Here is an 18268-nt window from a genome sequence, read left to right as displayed (position 1 = left end):
AATAGTGCATGACGATGTAAACCAACAGCATCTGCAGCAGAGACGATGGTAGCAAAGCATTCTGCGAGTTGAAAACCTCTAAAGGCGTGGTTCACTGCGCAGAGGCCTTGTTGCTTGCTGAGTCCTTGTCCTCATCTGTCCCATATTGTGTCAACTGTGCACGTATCTCATACATGCGCAGTGGTAACGTATGACGTTCTCTTGTTTTCCGCAGGTGCTCAAAATGAAGTGTGTTACGCGAGTCCTAGGCACCGCCCCCAGCTTAATTCAGGCTGTAACCGTATTGTTCGCCCTTGTCTGTGCTGCGCCTTATGTCGCTTTGTTTCGGTACACTTACGAATCTTCTTCCTGTTTTTCACTTCATCCCGCATTCAAGCTCAATGGCTACGCGTTTTGTACGGTCAAATCTAAGAATGCTTTGTTTCCTTAATTCACTACACCTTATCTCGGAAGCCATTGTTTCCGCTAATCATTACCAAACCTTTTCAACTCGAGTTGTGCCATTGCGGTCCAAAGTAAACAGCTTTCTTGACCATTCACTTTTGTTTATCTAAAATTTTGCACACACCGTTTATCATTCTTATGTCTATTATTCTTCTATAAGTCTACTGTTCGGGTGCTGCTTCGCTTCTAATGTTTTCACAGGTTGTCTTTATGCAATAGGATATCTCGGTAGCATACGAAATTTATTTTCCCTAAGATGGCTAAGGGTCGACAAATGTGCGTGGCACGTTACGATTTGATAGTTCATAAGTTACCACAAAATCATAGTTTCGGCACCTATTCAATGATCGCGCCGTATCTTACTCAAATAAATAGAGGAAGGGCTCAGGTTAGCAGTTGTAAGTAGATCCATATTACATAGTTCACCAGCTAATTTCATTACTGAATTTAAAAATATTTAATTTAAGATTTAAAAATAAATAGCGAAAGAATTGAACGGGACCGTATCTCTTCTGCAACACTGAGGGACATACATGCATACATACCTGGGCTAGATAACACTGGCAAAAGTGACAGAACGTTAATGCCGTAAACTTAATGCCGCATTTTTATTTAAATTGATCGCAATAGAAAATACTGTTTTAGCACCTGTAGAACCGATACATATCTAATCCATAAACCTGGCTACTACTAGTTATTGGACAGGTGCCCAAACAAGGGCATTTGTTTTTTTTTACAATCAACCAGTAAATAATAGTCCGAGCGTAAGGACTCTTCACCCATACCTGAGCCGTTCGCAGAGCTGTGTCGCTGCAAATATGAAAACTATCTGTTCGATTGCCAATCAGGGTTCACTGATCTTCTCCATTCGTCACAAACTCCAGTGGAAAGGTGAAGTACCCACCGCGCGCTAGTGATGAGGGATTTGACCCCATTAAAAGATTTCATGATGTTAATCTCTGTCTTTTTTCGTTACGGTGAAGCTTAAATTGGCCTATGCTGCATCTTTTCATAAGTACACTATCACATTTTCAACCGTGAGCAGATCAACCCCACTGTGTGCTTGCTCTATAATTTAGACAATCGTATAACGAATTTAATTCCTTCCAACTTGCACTGACCACATAGTGAATTATGCTTATCTAAATATTCTGAATATTGTCAAATAACTCAGACTAAACTGATTATTTTTAAATCCGTGTTTCATAATTCACGTGTGATCCCGCAAGTATCCCTATACCATATTTGACAACGTGTAGGTTGGTTTAACAAGCATCGCATCATTTCACCGACCTATGCCATAGTCGAAGTAGTAAGCTAGCGATTGGATCGTTTAATAGTATTTCATGCAAGCTGAAGCAGCGGTAGGCAACATGCCTTTGCTCAAAATAGATTCTTATTTGAATCAAGCGTCGGTCCGAAGTACGCAACAATACCAACAACATGGCCCTCAATCATGAACTAAAACAATAAGCTTGCAACCCAACTACATGCCTGTACCGATGCAACGTCAGATACCTTGGCCAATCGACCCAAAAAACAAGATCTTTCATATTCAGTCCTCAACTGGCGTCTGCAGTACTTTCAAAGGAACGCCCCGTTGGATGCTTCGCCCTCTGCCGTGGTAATGATTGTCGACGTTAGCAGGCGGCGATGCTCGGCCCCTCGATGGTGGTTGCTTCTAGCACTGCACGTCCGATACCAACAAAGAAAACAACTAGTTAAACCATAAATAATATGTCGTCTCTTCGTAACCAACCCACTGTCTCTTCCCTTGAAATTGTTGTCTCAAGGGAGCTACTTGCTTCGTTTGACCTCCTTGTTCGTTACCGAACACTGCAAAGAGCACTAAATTGCTTATCATGTAGTAGATGGGTCAGTCAACAATACATTTAGCCATTTTGTCTGCCCCTGGCTGCTATTCCCTTTTTTCGCTATAATAATCTCCCTTTGCTATATCGCTTCGATGGAAGCGGACGATCGAGGCGAGACCGCGGATGTCGGTCGAGTCGAATGTGTCCATTGGGAAGCAATAACTCTGGTAGTTAAGCGCATGTACTGCCGCTACTGTTGGCAAAGAGAACGAGAAATTTCGCTTACTTCATCTACCGAACCGCAAGAAAAAACAACGACTTTGCGAGCAACCGCTTGCTTGTTCTCATTAGGAGCTCATCGCAAATCGTGCCTCGTTCTCTATTTGAAGACATTGTGGCCTGCGTTTATAAGGGAAGGAAAAATAGAGCAAGAGCCGTACATCGCCATGTGACTTGGTTTTTTTGAAGACTCAATGCATTTTTGCTAAGAGCTTCAATACTCCTGGTAGTTTTGCATGCGTATTGCTTTATAATGGCTCCTTCATTGCTAATTGATTTACGAACAGGGTGAAATTTGACAAGTTTTTTTCATTATTTATTAATATCTGATATAAAAAAACGGAACGGAAAGCGTGGGACAGTGACCACTATTTGAGTCAATTTTAGTTTCAGCCTTTCGTTACGTGCCTTCTGTATCGAAATTTTCAGCCAGCGGTCGTTCTGTATATACTCTACATATAGCAAGATATTGCACTGGATAAAGTGGGAATGGACTCTGTCAGAACCAAGTGTAACAGCGGATTAACGGATAAGAGAATTGGGGTGAATGGATGACACAGGTATTATTGGCATTGCTTGAAAATGAATAGTGAACAGGACAAATATAATCTAACAATGCGTAAAGGCCATGACAAAATAGATTTGAATGCGCGGATAAAATATCCAATGCCTGAGAGGGTGTCCTAAACGTAAATCTACGCAGAACTATCTATTACGTTATTCTACAGGTTGAGCTCTGGTATTCATAGATACAGATGATCTTGAACTACAAAAAGGTCGAAGCCCATTGTTTTATCCACGACTAATAATTGAATAAAAGAGAAAATGCTGAATTGATACTTTCCTAGCCTCTTTGATTCAAAATCTACCGGCTAGTTACGAACAAACGTTTTGAAGTGAATCTTTGAAGGGCTTTTTCATAATAATTAGCTGGCTTGAGGATTTCAGATACGCGGACAGCTGGCACCTTTCATAGATGTGCTCAGCCCGACTCGACCGCTCAAATGTAGAAATGAGATCACAGTTAAATTAGCTATTAAATCATGTCCGTGTTCCGTTCGTAATACCTCGACACGATCCGAGTTGAATATTTTCTTTATTTTTTCTGTGCTTTAAAAGATAGGATTCAAAAACGCAATTGACAAATGCCTTTTGGGGCAATACAAGCCAAAACGTGACTATTTTTTATGATCCATGAAACTGTTTATAACGGGAACTTTTTTGGAAGGTGCACTAAAGTGTGCCTTTCGGAATTTAAGAGAGGCTGCAAAAAATTCAGTACTTTGGATATATCGCACAATTTTCAATGGTACTTTGATATAGAAAAAAGCGTCACTTTGACCCCAACTTAGAAGACCGTCTACTGCTAGACGACTCATTAAATGTGGGCAACCCGCCAGGTTAACGGTGACCCACATCAGCCCATTTTAGCTAGTAATTTTGGGAATAAATTTTGCTGGCTGGTGCTTTCACTAAATAAACCACAGGTGAATACGTCTACTTGCACATGGCTGCAAAACATCTGAAAGACCTGGATCATTAAGGTGGAGACAATAATTAACTGCTGTATTTGAATAGACTAAAACAACAGCTTGTGCTTCGATGAGGTGTGGAAATTTTATTTCATTCCCATATTGGTCTATTAGATATTTGCGATATTCTGGGAACCGCTGCCAACGTTGCCCCGGTAATAATGCAGCTTGGTATTCTATCAAATATACTCTGAATATTATTTCGATTCGATATTCGACGGGTCAGTACTTTCTATCCTCCATCCGACCGGCCAACAAATAGTTGTGGGCCGCTAGTGATCTTTATATTAAAAGATTCCGGCTCGGAATGCCAGTGCTATTTCGTACTAGCTTATACGACACCCGCCTCTCACTTAATATTTACATTTGCATCATCATATGAAATTAAATTTTTGGCCATACTGTTTTTCACACTGACGAAAATTATACCAGTTTTTTTGAAAATGCTATACAAATCTATAACTTGCTCGATTTTCAACTGTATATTCGACAAAGAAGCCTTTCACATTTTTTGTTATAAAAGGGACCATTAGCCATAGTAAAGGTCCATTTAAGTGATTTTTTAGTCAGTGGAATCATATATATATATATATATATATCTTTTACAAAGTTTGGAAGTATATACAAATATTTGGAAGATATTCCGCGTTTAATTTTTTTGTCAGCAAATAATCTACGCCAGTTACAGAAAAAACGTAAGTGGTTTGCAATTGTTTTATAAATCGCGTAGATTATTGCACCCTTTTATAGCATAGCTTACATACATAAGATACAAAACACTTTTGTTATTCATACGGCAAATATCTGATTTCCTGCTCATTTCTTAGAAAACATGGGATGACTTTTGAAAATAAGACTATACTATATACAGCGTATAATTGAGAACTTGTTGAAAACTCGTGGAGTGGCCCATAAGCAATGTGCGTTTTGTTATAGCCATTAGTGGCAAATTACGAAGCCAAAAGAATACACAATGACGCAACACTTGAACCGAAATCAACCTTCAACATATTTTTCAAACAAGAATCGGCAGTGATCACGCTTATATTGGCCGCATTACCAGCCCAGTAGATATCCAGTCGTCAAAGAGCCACTAGTGCGAGTTTACTGAAATATTTATTATACACAGTCAAAGTTTCAATGGAGCAATAATATTACCATTCCGGTCAAATTTGAATTTCCCGCCGGCAAATGAGTGTAAACAACAACGCATCCATTCTGGTCCTCGCCATCTTGGCCTTTCTATTCGGTCGTACGAGGTCTATACACGACTGTAACGATTGGTGAGGAAGTCAGAACAATTTGAATGCTACGTTTTGTGAAGTGTTTGACTAAGAAAGTGTGTTATAGCTTCCCGTCAAAGTGAAACCGTATCAGGGACAAATTGGACTTTCAGGTAAGTTTTGTGTTCGTTAAATGTGAAGTGCTACCAAACCGGCGTTCGCTGCGCCTCCTGTGCGAATACTATACTCGACAAATTCGACACTTTGTCACAGGAGCATTAAGGTTTGTTGTGTAACAAACGAGATAACGGTCTGAAATCTCTATGTAGCCCCCCACTATCGTAGTGCCTCTGTTTACGTATGTGTAGTGCTTCAGTCAATAGTCGTTGTGGTGTTGTGTCACCTGTGCTACTCAGCTGATCTTCAGTTTGGCTGGAGTCGCGGACTAATCAACGAAAATTCGGTAGAATATTAGGCAAGTGAGTACAAACAACACTTGTAGCCCACCTATTTTAGGAGATGAAGGTGAGCAAGAAATTCGATTTTAATTATCTAAGCACGTATTATACTGAATGTGATACAGTGCTGTATAGCATAAAGGGTAGGCGATAAAAATCGTAGTGCATGATTTGGCGTGAGCTCTTGATCGTCAAACGTCTTTATCGATAAAGGCTACGCCTAAGCTAAATTGACGCGAAGTTGGACGAGATTCAACACCCGAGGCATAGACTAAATGGCATAGAATCATAAGTATGATCAAACCAGTGAAGAAGCGGTAAACTGGGGCTGCATTGGTGCACTTATACTTTTTCTCGCACAACTTTCTTGTGTCGCCAGATTCCACACTGCAATTCGTTGGATACTATCATCTGATGCATGTGAAAGAGCTGCGACTCATTCATTGCTTCGTCTTCTAACCTAATTGACTTGGGATTAAAAATACTACACGAGCGTCGTGTGGATTGATTTCAGTGAGGACCCGGCTGTTTTTCATGCGAAGTTATTTGTAGTAACGGCGCGCTAAAACTCAATTTTGGTTCCTAATATTAACAACAAATTTATCCTACTTAGCTCGTCTTGTGCCATCCATTGCTACCCATTTTACCTAGAGTCCGCAACGGTGTAAATGTTGTCTGTTTCATTTGAAGTTCATAAAAGTTGCTATATTCAACAACATAAGATGATCGAAAAACTGATAAGTAAAAAAACGATGAATGTGGATGTACAGTTATAACCTCTGTTACCTTTGCGAACGACGTTCGACAAAATGTATACGTTTCGCGTACTCTGCTTATCGCTGTTAATTAATACTATTTACTAATTTATTCAATATTCACAAACTACATTTTTTTAACTTACAGAAGTGAATGCTGTTTCATATATTTACACTTTATATTTACATTTAACTTTATATTTATTTATATATATATATATATATATATATATATAAAACATTGGCATGATTTATTATTATCACTTTTGTAATAACGACGATTATGCAGAAATGCGAAGTATTTTCATTGTCTCAAGAGCGTTCGACTTTTTAATCGTTTGTAAACATCAATTATTTCCTTAAGACTCAGTGCATTTATTTGATTTTTATCTTTGAACTATTGGATAACGGGAATCTGTATTTGTGTAGTGGATCTATTTTAAGTAAATCTTTAGATGTTTTGCTTGTTATGTGAAAAATCAGATGATCTTATGTCTTGGCAAGATCTACCGAAGTAATTGTTTGACATAAAATGCCAACTAATGGTTGTGAATGAACAGTACAGAAAGCTGGGAATTTAAAGTAAATTGGGCCAATAGGCTAGTGTCATCTCAATAAACCTCTTAGAAATGTATACGACGTCGTTCAACTCGATTGCAGCTGCTTATGAAGCTTTCAAACCGCTTTATATCAATAATGCCATTGATAGTAATGCAATTTAACAATTATGTCAACCGTTGCTTACAGGGCTAGTAACATTTGTGGCTGCAGCACCAGAGGTCAACGACCATGAGTGACTTCATCGAAAGTGAAGCAGAAGAAAGCTCCGAGGAGGAGCAGACCGATGAAACTCGTCTTCATAAGAAAAAAGGGCGGCCGGCTGCTCAAATCGACTCGGACGAAGAAGAAGATGGTATGCCCCAATCTGTGATTGTTTCTGTCAAATCTTTGCGAAACATGAGGGGATTGAATATTAGTTAGTGGTTCGGATTGCACTTGAAAGCAAGTAAACGTTAGAAAAAATATATTACGGTTTTAATCAGATAAGGACTGTCATTCTTTTCTCTGCATACGAGGCCTGTACCATAAATAAGGGACCAAAAAAATTATATATTTTGAAAAAAAATTGTTGCGCTTTTGTGTAAGCGGTTTGTTAATTTCAACGGTTTCTAAAGATCTTCACGAAAAACGTAGTGAGAAATCTAATAGATTTATTGTATAGTATCGCATGTACTTATTTTTTTAGTAAATTGGTGGGCTTTTTAACTTCAGAAAATACTGTGTATTTTAAGTGAAACTCATGATTATATTATTCTACTAGCTGGAAGTATGCATTTCTCTAGATGTTATGAACTGCAACGGCATGCAATAATAGGGAGTTACTTAAACCATAAAGGCTTCTGAAGTATGTAGTCGATAGCGTTTTAATAAACATAGCACATCCAATACTTAATGGTTGTGCAATCGAGCAACTATAACCCATAGTCAACTATTTCAATATTTGATTTTCTAAAGAGAGATTGTCTAACATCTAACAACGCACGTTTACTAACGATATTTCTTTGTGATTTTCCAATTGCTTACAAAACATTGAATGGAATCATTCGTAGGAGGTATACACACGACTAAATATTATACCACCTGTTTGTATTTAGTTCCATGTATATACATTGTGCCCGTATTATATATTGTGCATGTATGCATGTTAGCAGACAATTCAGTTATTTGAGGTTGTTTTATTTTGAATTGAACCGTTATGTCATAAAGTATATGTGGCTCAAGACTAAAGGGTCGGAAATATCGCGACGTGGATTGATAACATTTTATATACAAGTTTTTGCGGTAATGTTTCGTATCATATAGTAGGAGAATTTTTTTCGACAGTTATTTATTTTTGTCTTTCATCTACTTCGACGCAGATGAGGAGAAGTTAGCCGAAGAAATGAAAGACCTTATCAATGACGATGAGGAAGAAGAGGAAGGCTCATCAGGATCTTCGTCAGGTTCATCGTCGTCGGGTGAATCTGGCGAAGAAAGCGGACGTGAAGACGTAGGAGAAGGCGGCCACAAGGAAAAGAAGCATAAGAGAAAGCATGGTAAGATCAGTCGACTCTGAAGCGGTTGAATACTTAACAGACAGTTTTGAAAGGCGTCACACTAGAAGGGAACCGCCCTTATTAACTCAGATTTTAGTGAAGACAGGATGGAGAGCACGGGATATTAGGGCAAGAAAATTCTATTAATTAAGCGATAATTTTTCGTCATGGATGCAGATTATGATGACGATAACATCGACGACGATGATTTCGACCTCATCGAAGAAAATCTTGGTATAAAAGTTCAGCGCAAGAAGAAGCTCAAACGTGTTAAGGTGAGTGGTAAATATTAGTAGAGGTGTTTAAAATGTGTCACGGTTTGTTAAGGTAGCTTAACTTAATGTTTGAACTATTATCTAAAAGCAAGAACAGGCGTGGAAAGAATACACATTAATAAATTATTATCATAATGAGGATGCACAATATGCTAAATAAGGTCGCTTTTTAATTACATTTCACAGAAGCTATTTACCGACCGGCTATGTATTTTCGATTTAGGTGCTCGATGAAGATGAAGAAGAAGAGGGCGATAAAGAAAAAGATAAAGATGAACTTGCTCAGGAATTATTTGAGGACGGTGATGAAGATATGGATGAAACCGCTTCGAGAGCTGACAGAGATTCATCTCGACATCCTGAAGATATTCACAGATCACAGTTAGTGCTTACAGCATATATTAGTTTCCTTTTTACGTTTCTTAGTTAATTGATGACAGGGTGCTTCTGGCTTTTTCCCTATTCATAATAGCGAGTACCCAAGGGCCCATTAAGGCCCTTGGAAGATTTCACTTTGAAGAACGTCGGTGCTGACGAACTTATGGGGAAACGACTTATTAATTGTGGCTCAACTAAGGTATAAATGTTTCTTTGAAGCTAATTTTGTTGTTGGCCTCTCTAGCTTTATGTACTGTCGAATATTTTAACCGTCTATAAACCGTCATTTCTCTGCAGTCGACTTAAATTATGTAAGTTTTGTTATAACCAAGCCGTACTCAAAAGTTCTCAGGATAGCAGCTTAGGGCATTCTCTAAGCCCAAAAAACACCTTTACAAAGAAACAATCAGCACTTAATGGAACAGGAGTACTTTTTAAAGTAATAATAGCCTACCTGGAATACATGATTTCAATGTAAAATAGATTCTGTAAGCGAATATTGTAAACAGGTTTATAAACATTTTTACTCGATGTTTTCGACTTTCAGGGATGAGGACCTCGGCACCGAATCGGGATCAGATGATGATGTAAATGATTTTATTGTCGATGACGATGGCCAACCCATAACGAAGACCAAAAAGAAACGTCACGTCAAATATTCAGACAGTGCTTTACAGGAAGCGCAGGACATCTTCGGGGTTGAGTTTGGTAAATTTTTTTTTTATATCGTGGTTTAAACCCAGAAACTTTTTCACGACTTTCACGATAGTGACCACAAAGGCAATATATCAATCTACCATAACAGAACTTTCTATTTTTTGCGTTGCAAGTTTGAGATTAGACATTTTAAAAAGCGCAACTCATTTTATCTAGGACTTATATTAAGTGGTCTTTGACTACAAACCATATACTTGATGAATATAGATATATTTTCTATTTTGCAGACTATGAGGATGTTCGTGGATATGATGATGAATTCGAGGGTTCTGAGGAGGATGAAGAATACGAAGATGAGGAGGAGCAGGAACCTGGCGCTAGGCCAGCTAAGGCCTCCAAAGCTGCTGGTAAAAAGGCTGCTGCAAAGAAGTCTATCTTTGAAGTATTTGAACCGATTGAACTGGAACAGGGTCACTTCACCGATCGAGATCAGGAAATTCGTACAACTGATGAACCGGAGCGTTTTCAGTTGCGTGGAGTACCTGTCACTCAAGCTGACGAAACGGAACTTGCGGAAGAGGCAGAGTGGATCTTTCGTCAGTGTTTTCTTAAGCCCACGATTTCTATACAAAAGCCGCCGCTGGGCTCGGACTCGTCCGATAGCGGTGATCGCTCATCGAGTGGTCACCAGCCACTGGGAGGTAAAAAGAGCCGTACAGCCGTCAATAAAATCTGCGAGACACTCAAGTTTATGCGCAACCAGCATTTCGAAGTTCCATTTATCGCTTTTTATCGAAAAGAGTACGTCCAACCAGAACTAACAATTAATGACCTGTGGCTAATCTACAAGTGGGATGAGCGCTGGTGTCATCTCCGTCAACAAAAACTAAACATGGAAAAGCTGTTTAAGAAAATGCAGGAATATATCTGTGAGCAGATTCTAAACGACGACTCTGCCGCTGATAATTTGCGACAAATTGAGGAGACTGACTTCGAACGACTCCGTGAGGTGCAGTCTTCGGAAGAATTGAAGGATGTGTACCTTCATTTTCTCCTCTACTATGCCCAGGATTTGCCCGCAATGCAAGAAGCTGCGATGCTTAAGCAGAAACAAAAGCGGGAAGAAGTCCGTCGGAAACGGCTCGAAAAACAGAAAGAGAAAGCGGCTCGCCAGGCCGAAGGAGGTTAGTTGCTTCTAAATTTGCTAAGCAACTAACTGAGCCATTGCGTATTTTAAGAGAAAAAAAGCAGGCATTCTTACGAATGCACGTTAAATTACCGGGTTATTTATTATTCAATTGATTATGTTTCCCTGTAATGATAGCGCTTAGTGCAGCCGGAATGAATTGCTTCATTCAGCAGAAGAGTACTATTTGAAAACCTGGTTCTGGACTTTGAATAAGGGAAATCCTTCTCCACGAAAATTTGGCAGTTACGCTTGTTTGATATTTTTATTATTATAAATGCAATCATACGTATATTGAAACAAACAACATATTTCTAGACCATAGGCTATTTGCTGCTCTTTTAAGAGTTTTCATTATTCATCTTTGTTCCACTGTTTCGAATTAATGATTCGAGTTTTCCACCTTAAGCATTGTTGCATCGTAGTTGCTATCGATATTCCTTAAGTTCATAATTAATTGAGTTACATTTTGTCTGCTAATTGTAGGTGACGGCGCCGATGAAGAAAGTGCCGATGACGAACTTGAGGACGAGGACGACGGTGAAAAAGAAGAACTATTTTTAAAAAGAGCAAAACAAAAGGACTGCTTTGCTGTTTGCCGAGAGCTAGGTTTGCATGGGCTCGCCAAGAAGTTTGGTCTTACTCCACAACAATTTGGTGAAAACCTTCGCGACAATTATCAGCGTCATGAGGTACGACATATTAATACAGTTGATCTAGTCTATTTAAAGCTCTCAATCTTCATTTTTATCTATTGCCAAAATAACGATGTAAAGTTGTTTGAACATATTCTGTCATATGAATTTTATTGTGTGTACTTTTAGGTGGTCCAATTTCCTGTGCAACCCCTAGAGGCAGCTGCAGAGTATGTAAATGATCGTTTAAATACACCCGCTGAATGTCTTAAAGCCGCAAGGTATATGGTGGCCTGCGAAATCGCCCGTGATCCTACGGTCCGTCGTTGTGTACGGGAAACTTTCTTCGAACGAGCCAAACTGAGTGTCACACCAACAAAGACGGGAATTAAAGAGATTGACGAATCGCATCCCTGTTACGCCTTTAAATATTTAAAGAACAAGCCTGTCCGTTCTCTACAGGGAGATCAGTTCCTAAAATTGAAGATGGCTGAAGATGACAAGCTAATCAAGATCTTTGTCCGTATGGATGGTGAAGGCGCATCGGATTCAGGCTCGTATGCCCATGACGTGCGTCAGCTTTACCATCGTGACGAATTCTCGAAAAATGTCCAAGAATGGAATGGACAACGAGAAGAAGCTCTAAATTATGCCCTTAATAGATTGCTGTATCCGACACTGGAAAAAGAACTTAAGTTGCGACTACTGCGAGAAGCATTCGATCACGTTTTAAGGGCGTGTGCGAACAAGCTTTATAACTGGCTCAAAATCGCACCATATGAACCTCCCGAAGAAGTTCAGGAGGAGGAGGATTTCGATACACGTGATGGCGTGAAGATACTGGCCATCGCCTACCAGAACGACTGGAACATCCCGGCATTCGGAGCCCTAATTAGCGGCGAAGGAGAAGTAACTGATTACATTCGATTAGAGAATCTTCTCAAGAGACGGAACGCTCGTCGTGAGACTGAACGTGAGGGAAAACAACGAGATATGGAAAAACTGAAACGATTCCTTGCAGATAAGAAGCCTCACTGCGTGGTAATCTCTGCAGAAAGTCGAGAAGCGCTGAGCGTCAAGGAAGACGTGGAACAGGCCATCCGGGAGCTTTCTGAAGAAGAACAATTTCCGCCGCTGCAGGTGAGAGATTCCCTTAAAATTTAATGAGAAATCTTAAGAAGTATGTTTGTTAAAAAAGGATTTTATCGTTTTCGCACACTTAGCCGGTTATATTTGAAGAACGTTATTTTTTTAGTGAAGTATCCTTTCAGGTGTTAAATTGAAGTTCTTGCATGTAAATAAGTTATTGTTAATCTTACGTGTGCTTTTTCTTGTATGCAGGTGATGCTTTTAGATAACGAGTTAGCTATGGTTTACGCCACCTCAAAGCGAGCCGAACAAGATTTTGCGCAATATCCACCTTTGCTAAAACAGGCCGTATCACTCGCTCGTCGTATGCAGGATCCTCTCATTGAGTTCTCTCAATTGTGCGGCCATGACGAAGAAATATTGTGTTTGAAATATCACCCTCTTCAGGACAATGTGCCAAAAGAAGAATTTGAATGGGTTTTAGCTATGGAGCTTATTAATAGAACAAATGAGGTCGGTGTAGACATTAATCGATGCGTTGAGCAGAGCCATACATCGGGACTACTGCAGTTTGTGTCTGGCCTTGGACCGCGTAAGGCGTATGCTATTATCAAGAACTTAAAACAAACGCATTCGAAACTCGAGGGCCGCTCAAATCTCGTAACTAGCTTGAAACTTGGCCCTAAAGTGTTTCTCAATTGCGCTGGGTTTATCCGTATCGACACAAACTCATTCGAGAGTAGTTCGAGTGCTTACGTCGAGGTTTGTGCACATATATATATGCTCATGTATACGTGTCGATGAATTATTTTTAACATTTAGGTAAAACACAAGCTGCTGATGATTATCGAGGTAGAAAATTTGAGCAGATTATGGTCAAATCCGAAAATTCTATGTTTAATAGATGTGCGTATGCCAGCATTAATGGATTAACAGGCGGTTGCCACACCTACCAAATTTCCTTTGTTTTAAAGGCTGTTTAAGTTATCCTTAATGCTGATGAGTCGTTAATCTTTTAACACGTACATTCGATTAATCTTGTTTCTCTCAAATAGGTGCTAGATGGCTCGCGAGTTCATCCCGAAATGTATGAGTGGGCACGCAAAATGGCGACGGACGCCCTCGATTATGACGACAATGATGAGGCGAACCTCAATCCCGCCGAGGCGCTAGAAGAGATCCTCGATAATCCTGATAAACTCAAAGATCTTGATCTCGACGCATTTGCTATCGAACTTGAACGGCAGGGCTATGGCAACAAGAGTATTACATTATACGACATTCGGGCTGAGCTAAATCATCGTTATAAAGATCTCCGTGTCGACTATGCGCCGCCCGAGAAGGAGGTTTTGTTTAATTTGCTAACTAAAGAGACACCGGAGACCTTCTACCTGGGCAAGCTGGTTACGTGTCAGGTAATAACCATAAGCTAGAACTCACTTCTCACATTATACAATATGCTATCATACTAAGTCAATCTTGATTCGTATTGCATAAATATGCAATGAATACCGTACTTTGATGCAAATCTAAAAAGATAAATACGAGAATAAATAACGATTTGCTGGATGACTTGTAGGTATCTGGTATTGCTCGCAAAAGGCCTCAAGGGGACCAGTTGGATCAGGCTAATCCCATCCGTAACGACGAGTCTGGACTATGGCAATGTCCCTTCTGTCTCAAAAATGATTTCCCGGAGCTCTCCGAAGTGTGGAACCACTTCGATGCGGGTAATTGTCCAGGACCGGCCATGGGTGTCAAGGTAGGTTTGCCTAGATACAGCGGACCTCGGCAGAGTAACGCGAGTACTTATAAATACAGGCCTATAATAGTGACTATAATAATAACTTTATACATACAAATTGTGTAGTATATTATATTAAAAAATACAATTTAATACGTTGAAAGTAATCTATATTAAGATGAGAGGCAGCTGATAAATGTATTGCTTAATTGTAGGTCCGTTTCGACAACGGTATTACGGGCTTCATCCCAACGAAAAACCTGTCAGATAAACGCGTCGCTAATCCGGAAGAGCGCGTTCGTGTTGGACAAATCATCCATGGACGTGTGACGAAAATCGATATCGCACGATTTGCTGTTGAACTGACAACCAAGAGTTCTGATCTCGCTGATAAAAACGGTATGTATGACCTGCAGATCCCATTTCTATAGTAAATGCTTCTCTAAGTTTAGTTTGGACTATATATACGGATCAAAAGTAGTTATCTTGAGCATTGCGCATAACTACATTGGTTGTTTCTTTTGCCGTTAGGTACGCATATTTTTTTTATCTATATTTATTCGAAAAGTCGAAAAGAACTTTTATGTAAATACTTACTAAAAGTGTTTCATTTATTTTTTGTGCATATATTGACCAGGTGAGATGAAACCACCAAAGGATTTATATTATGACCATGACGCAGATGATAAAGAGCGTCGCAAGGCGGATGATGCACAAAAACATAAACAGAGACAAGTTTATGTCAAACGTGTGATCGTCCATCCTTCATTTCATAATATTAGTTACCAAGAAGCAGTCAAATTGTTAAAGACCATGGACCAGGGCGAAATCGTCATTAGACCATCCTCGAAAGGTGAGTGTCGCAGAAATGCGATTCGTAGTGTTAAATATTAAAAGAGGGCACTTCTTTCGCAAGGATGTTCTCCGTGTCTTAGATGACACTCTCTATTTTAGGCGTGGATCACTTGACCGTAACGTGGAAAGTTCACGGAGACATTTTGCAGCATATCGATGTGCAGGAGAAAGGAAAGGAAAATAGTTTTTCGCTTGGGTCATCGTTAATTATAAACGGCGAGGAATTTGAATGCCTCGACGAAATCATAGCTCGTCATGTTCAGCCAATGGCTGGGTTCGCAAAGGACATTGCTTCTTTTAAGTACGTATAATGCAGACTTCAAACATTTCTCGCTTATTAAATTCTGTAGTAAAATGCATCGTATACACAAATAACTCTAGCATTATAGCAGTACTAAAATGCTGTGCGTACTTGGTATCCGACTTTCATTTCTAGCTGCTTGAAATTGATTGATCGAGCATGAATGACCCTATATGTATATTAGTGGATGTGTTTGTCTTATAAATAACTTCTAAGGTAGTTGAGCGTTAAAGCGTACTAAATTATTATTTATGATACAAAAATCGAGTACATTTCTTACAGGTATTTCTTCGATTTCGAGGGCGGTAAAAAGGAACAAGCCGAAAAATGGCTACAAGAAGAAAAACGAAAAGCACCTGCGAAAATTCCTTATTGTATTTCCGCCTGCGCCAATTTACCAGGCAAGTTTCTACTTTCATATCAACCAAGCACAAAGCCCCGGCACGAAATGGTGACAGTCACACCGGATGGTTTTCGTTATCGAAGCCAGGTGTTCCATTCGTTAAACGCTCTGTTCCGATGGTTTAAGGAACATTTTCGGGACCCGATCCCGCTTGGAGGGTCGTCAGCATCGGCAGTTACTCCCGGCGCCGCAAGCACCCACCCATATATGACACCAGGGATGGCGACGCCCGGTCGAATGAGCGCCGTACCAATGGTAATGGCTACTCCAGGTATGGCCACACCTGGAGCCCGAACCCCAGCTTCTATTGCGACAGCGTCCTATGCCGCTGCTTATAACGCTGCTGGCGCAGGTTATGGAGCAACGACTGCCGGCTTCGGGGGTATGACTCCCCAGCCAATGCAGATCTCGACGACACCCGGCTACGTGACACCTGGGCAAAGTTACGCCGGAAACTACGGCGGATCAATGCCCCCACCGACAACGCCCAGTTCGTCGTATCATCGAAATCCTCAGTCATCGTCACGATCGCATCACGGATCGCCCTCACCAAGTCCGCGACCATCTCCGCGTTCACACCAGTCTAGCGGATCCACGCGTTCCGGTGGAGGCAGTAGTAGCAGGGATCAGCACGGGAGCAGCTCGTCCTTAGCTGGCGCAGGACGCTCTGCTGAAGACTGGAAAAAAATGGCTGTCGATTGGGCTAGCGGCAAATCGAGAAACCAGGGCGGAGCTCGACGAGATTAAGAAGGGAAGTTACATAGGGGTATAGTAACGCATGGGAAATAGGCAGAACAAATCTAATGGGCGATTGGACGACTGATTATTGCCATTCACCAAACAAAGAAGAAAAATGCGGAAATACTTAGGGCCTGGAGGGAAAGTATTTATGTATCAGCAGTTTCCTTTTCGGCCAAAAGGTTGTCGATAGTTATGTACATACAGAAATGCTGAGAAGAGACACAAGCCACGTAAAATGGGTTTCTTGCAATACATAATGAACCTATCGATCTAGCGGAATATGTCTATGTAATTAGTCATTACATCTTTTTCCATTATTGTCATGTCTTTATATATATAAAAATCTGTCTACATTAAAAAAACACGTTGTCGTGAAACGGACTAAATTAATCATGTATTATTGTTTTTTTTTTGCAAAAGAAACAGATAAAAAGGGCGAATAAAAGAAAATGATATTGAGGTTTATCAGTCGAGAGCAGAAAGGTTCTGTCAAAAAGTTTTCAATGAAAGAAAAACGAACAAGTTACAAAATGCATATATATAACGCGTACGGTGTTGTTTGTAATTAAAAAAAAAAAGTTAAAAACAAAACGAATGAAATAATGCTTTTGACCTAACCCAGTGGGATCTTAGCAATAGCTTAGCATAACTAGCACTGTTATTATCGAGGTTTCATTAAATAAAGTACTTACGTTTTGAGTGTCATAATACTGGACAAATAGTTACTTAGTCTAGCTACGATGCGTATAATATTGATATTGTTAACTCGTCCCATTCTTGCGTCGGCAACTCTGTAGATCCGATGGGAGGGCATCTTACTTCACTTGAGACTTATTTAGGACCCTCATGTCAAAATTTTCTTTACTTGGTTTGGGAAGGCAAGGTCCCTTATGGAGTGCAGGTGTATTGCTAATCCTAAATAGATTCGAATTCTATGTATGAAGCATCTGTGTATTCATCGTAGAGATGTTTAGGTGATTTTCATAGCATACGTCCGTTCAAAATCAATATGAGCCACATCGCGAGTTCATCTCACGTTTATGGCGATATAATTGTTCCGTAGACTTGCTTTTTAAGTCGTAAGGTAAGACGCAAGTTAGATAGTTATGTTGTTGTTATTGTCACCTTATGTCTACTGCGTGTGTGATGACGTAAACGAACCGTAAAATGTGATAAAATTCAGTCTGTAAATTTAGAATGGTTAAGTAGGTTTAGTTGTCGGGCTTTAGTTTTATTTTTTTTATTCATTAGTTCTTAGTTTTAGATGATTATCTTCAGCTGCGATTAAGATAATCCTCTTTAATTAATCAACCCTTGATTATTAATTAATTATCCTTGCGTATTCTTTTTTACTCAAGACTAACATGGTGAAAGCTTAATATTATTTTAGTATTGAAATTTTG

The 18268-nt window shown here is 39.8% G+C and overlaps 1 protein-coding gene across 5 annotated transcripts; it reads left to right on the top strand.

Moving 5' to 3' along the window:
• Nucleotides 1-5300: 5300 nt before the first annotated feature.
• Spt6 (transcription elongation factor Spt6) lies at nt 5301-17573 on the top strand. 5 transcript variants are annotated; one of them, XM_086973668.1, is made up of 17 exons: nt 5303-5465; nt 5661-5767; nt 7253-7418; nt 8425-8601; nt 8779-8876; nt 9100-9257; nt 9802-9962; nt 10199-11095; nt 11584-11789; nt 11922-12872; nt 13074-13583; nt 13877-14236; nt 14401-14583; nt 14781-14964; nt 15203-15418; nt 15520-15721; nt 16004-17573. In XM_086973668.1, the coding sequence occupies exons 3-17, from the start codon at nt 7295-7297 to the stop codon at nt 16869-16871; spliced, it is 5295 nt and encodes a 1764-aa protein (XP_086829794.1). In that variant the 5' UTR covers nt 5303-5465; nt 5661-5767; nt 7253-7294; the 3' UTR covers nt 16872-17573. The 5 variants fall into 5 exon arrangements, with proteins under 5 accessions (XP_086829796.1, XP_086829794.1, XP_086829793.1 ...); XM_086973667.1 differs by having other exon boundaries at nt 5661-5771; XM_086973666.1 differs by lacking the exon at nt 5661-5767.
• The last annotated feature ends 695 nt before the right edge of the window (nt 17574-18268 follow it).

This window comes from Varroa destructor, unplaced genomic scaffold (assembly GCF_002443255.2).
Source record: "Varroa destructor unplaced genomic scaffold, Vdes_3.0 BEIS01000006.1, whole genome shotgun sequence".
Taxonomy (NCBI): Eukaryota; Metazoa; Arthropoda; class Arachnida; order Mesostigmata; family Varroidae; genus Varroa; species Varroa destructor.
This window is presented reverse-complemented; position numbering and strand designations above follow the sequence as displayed.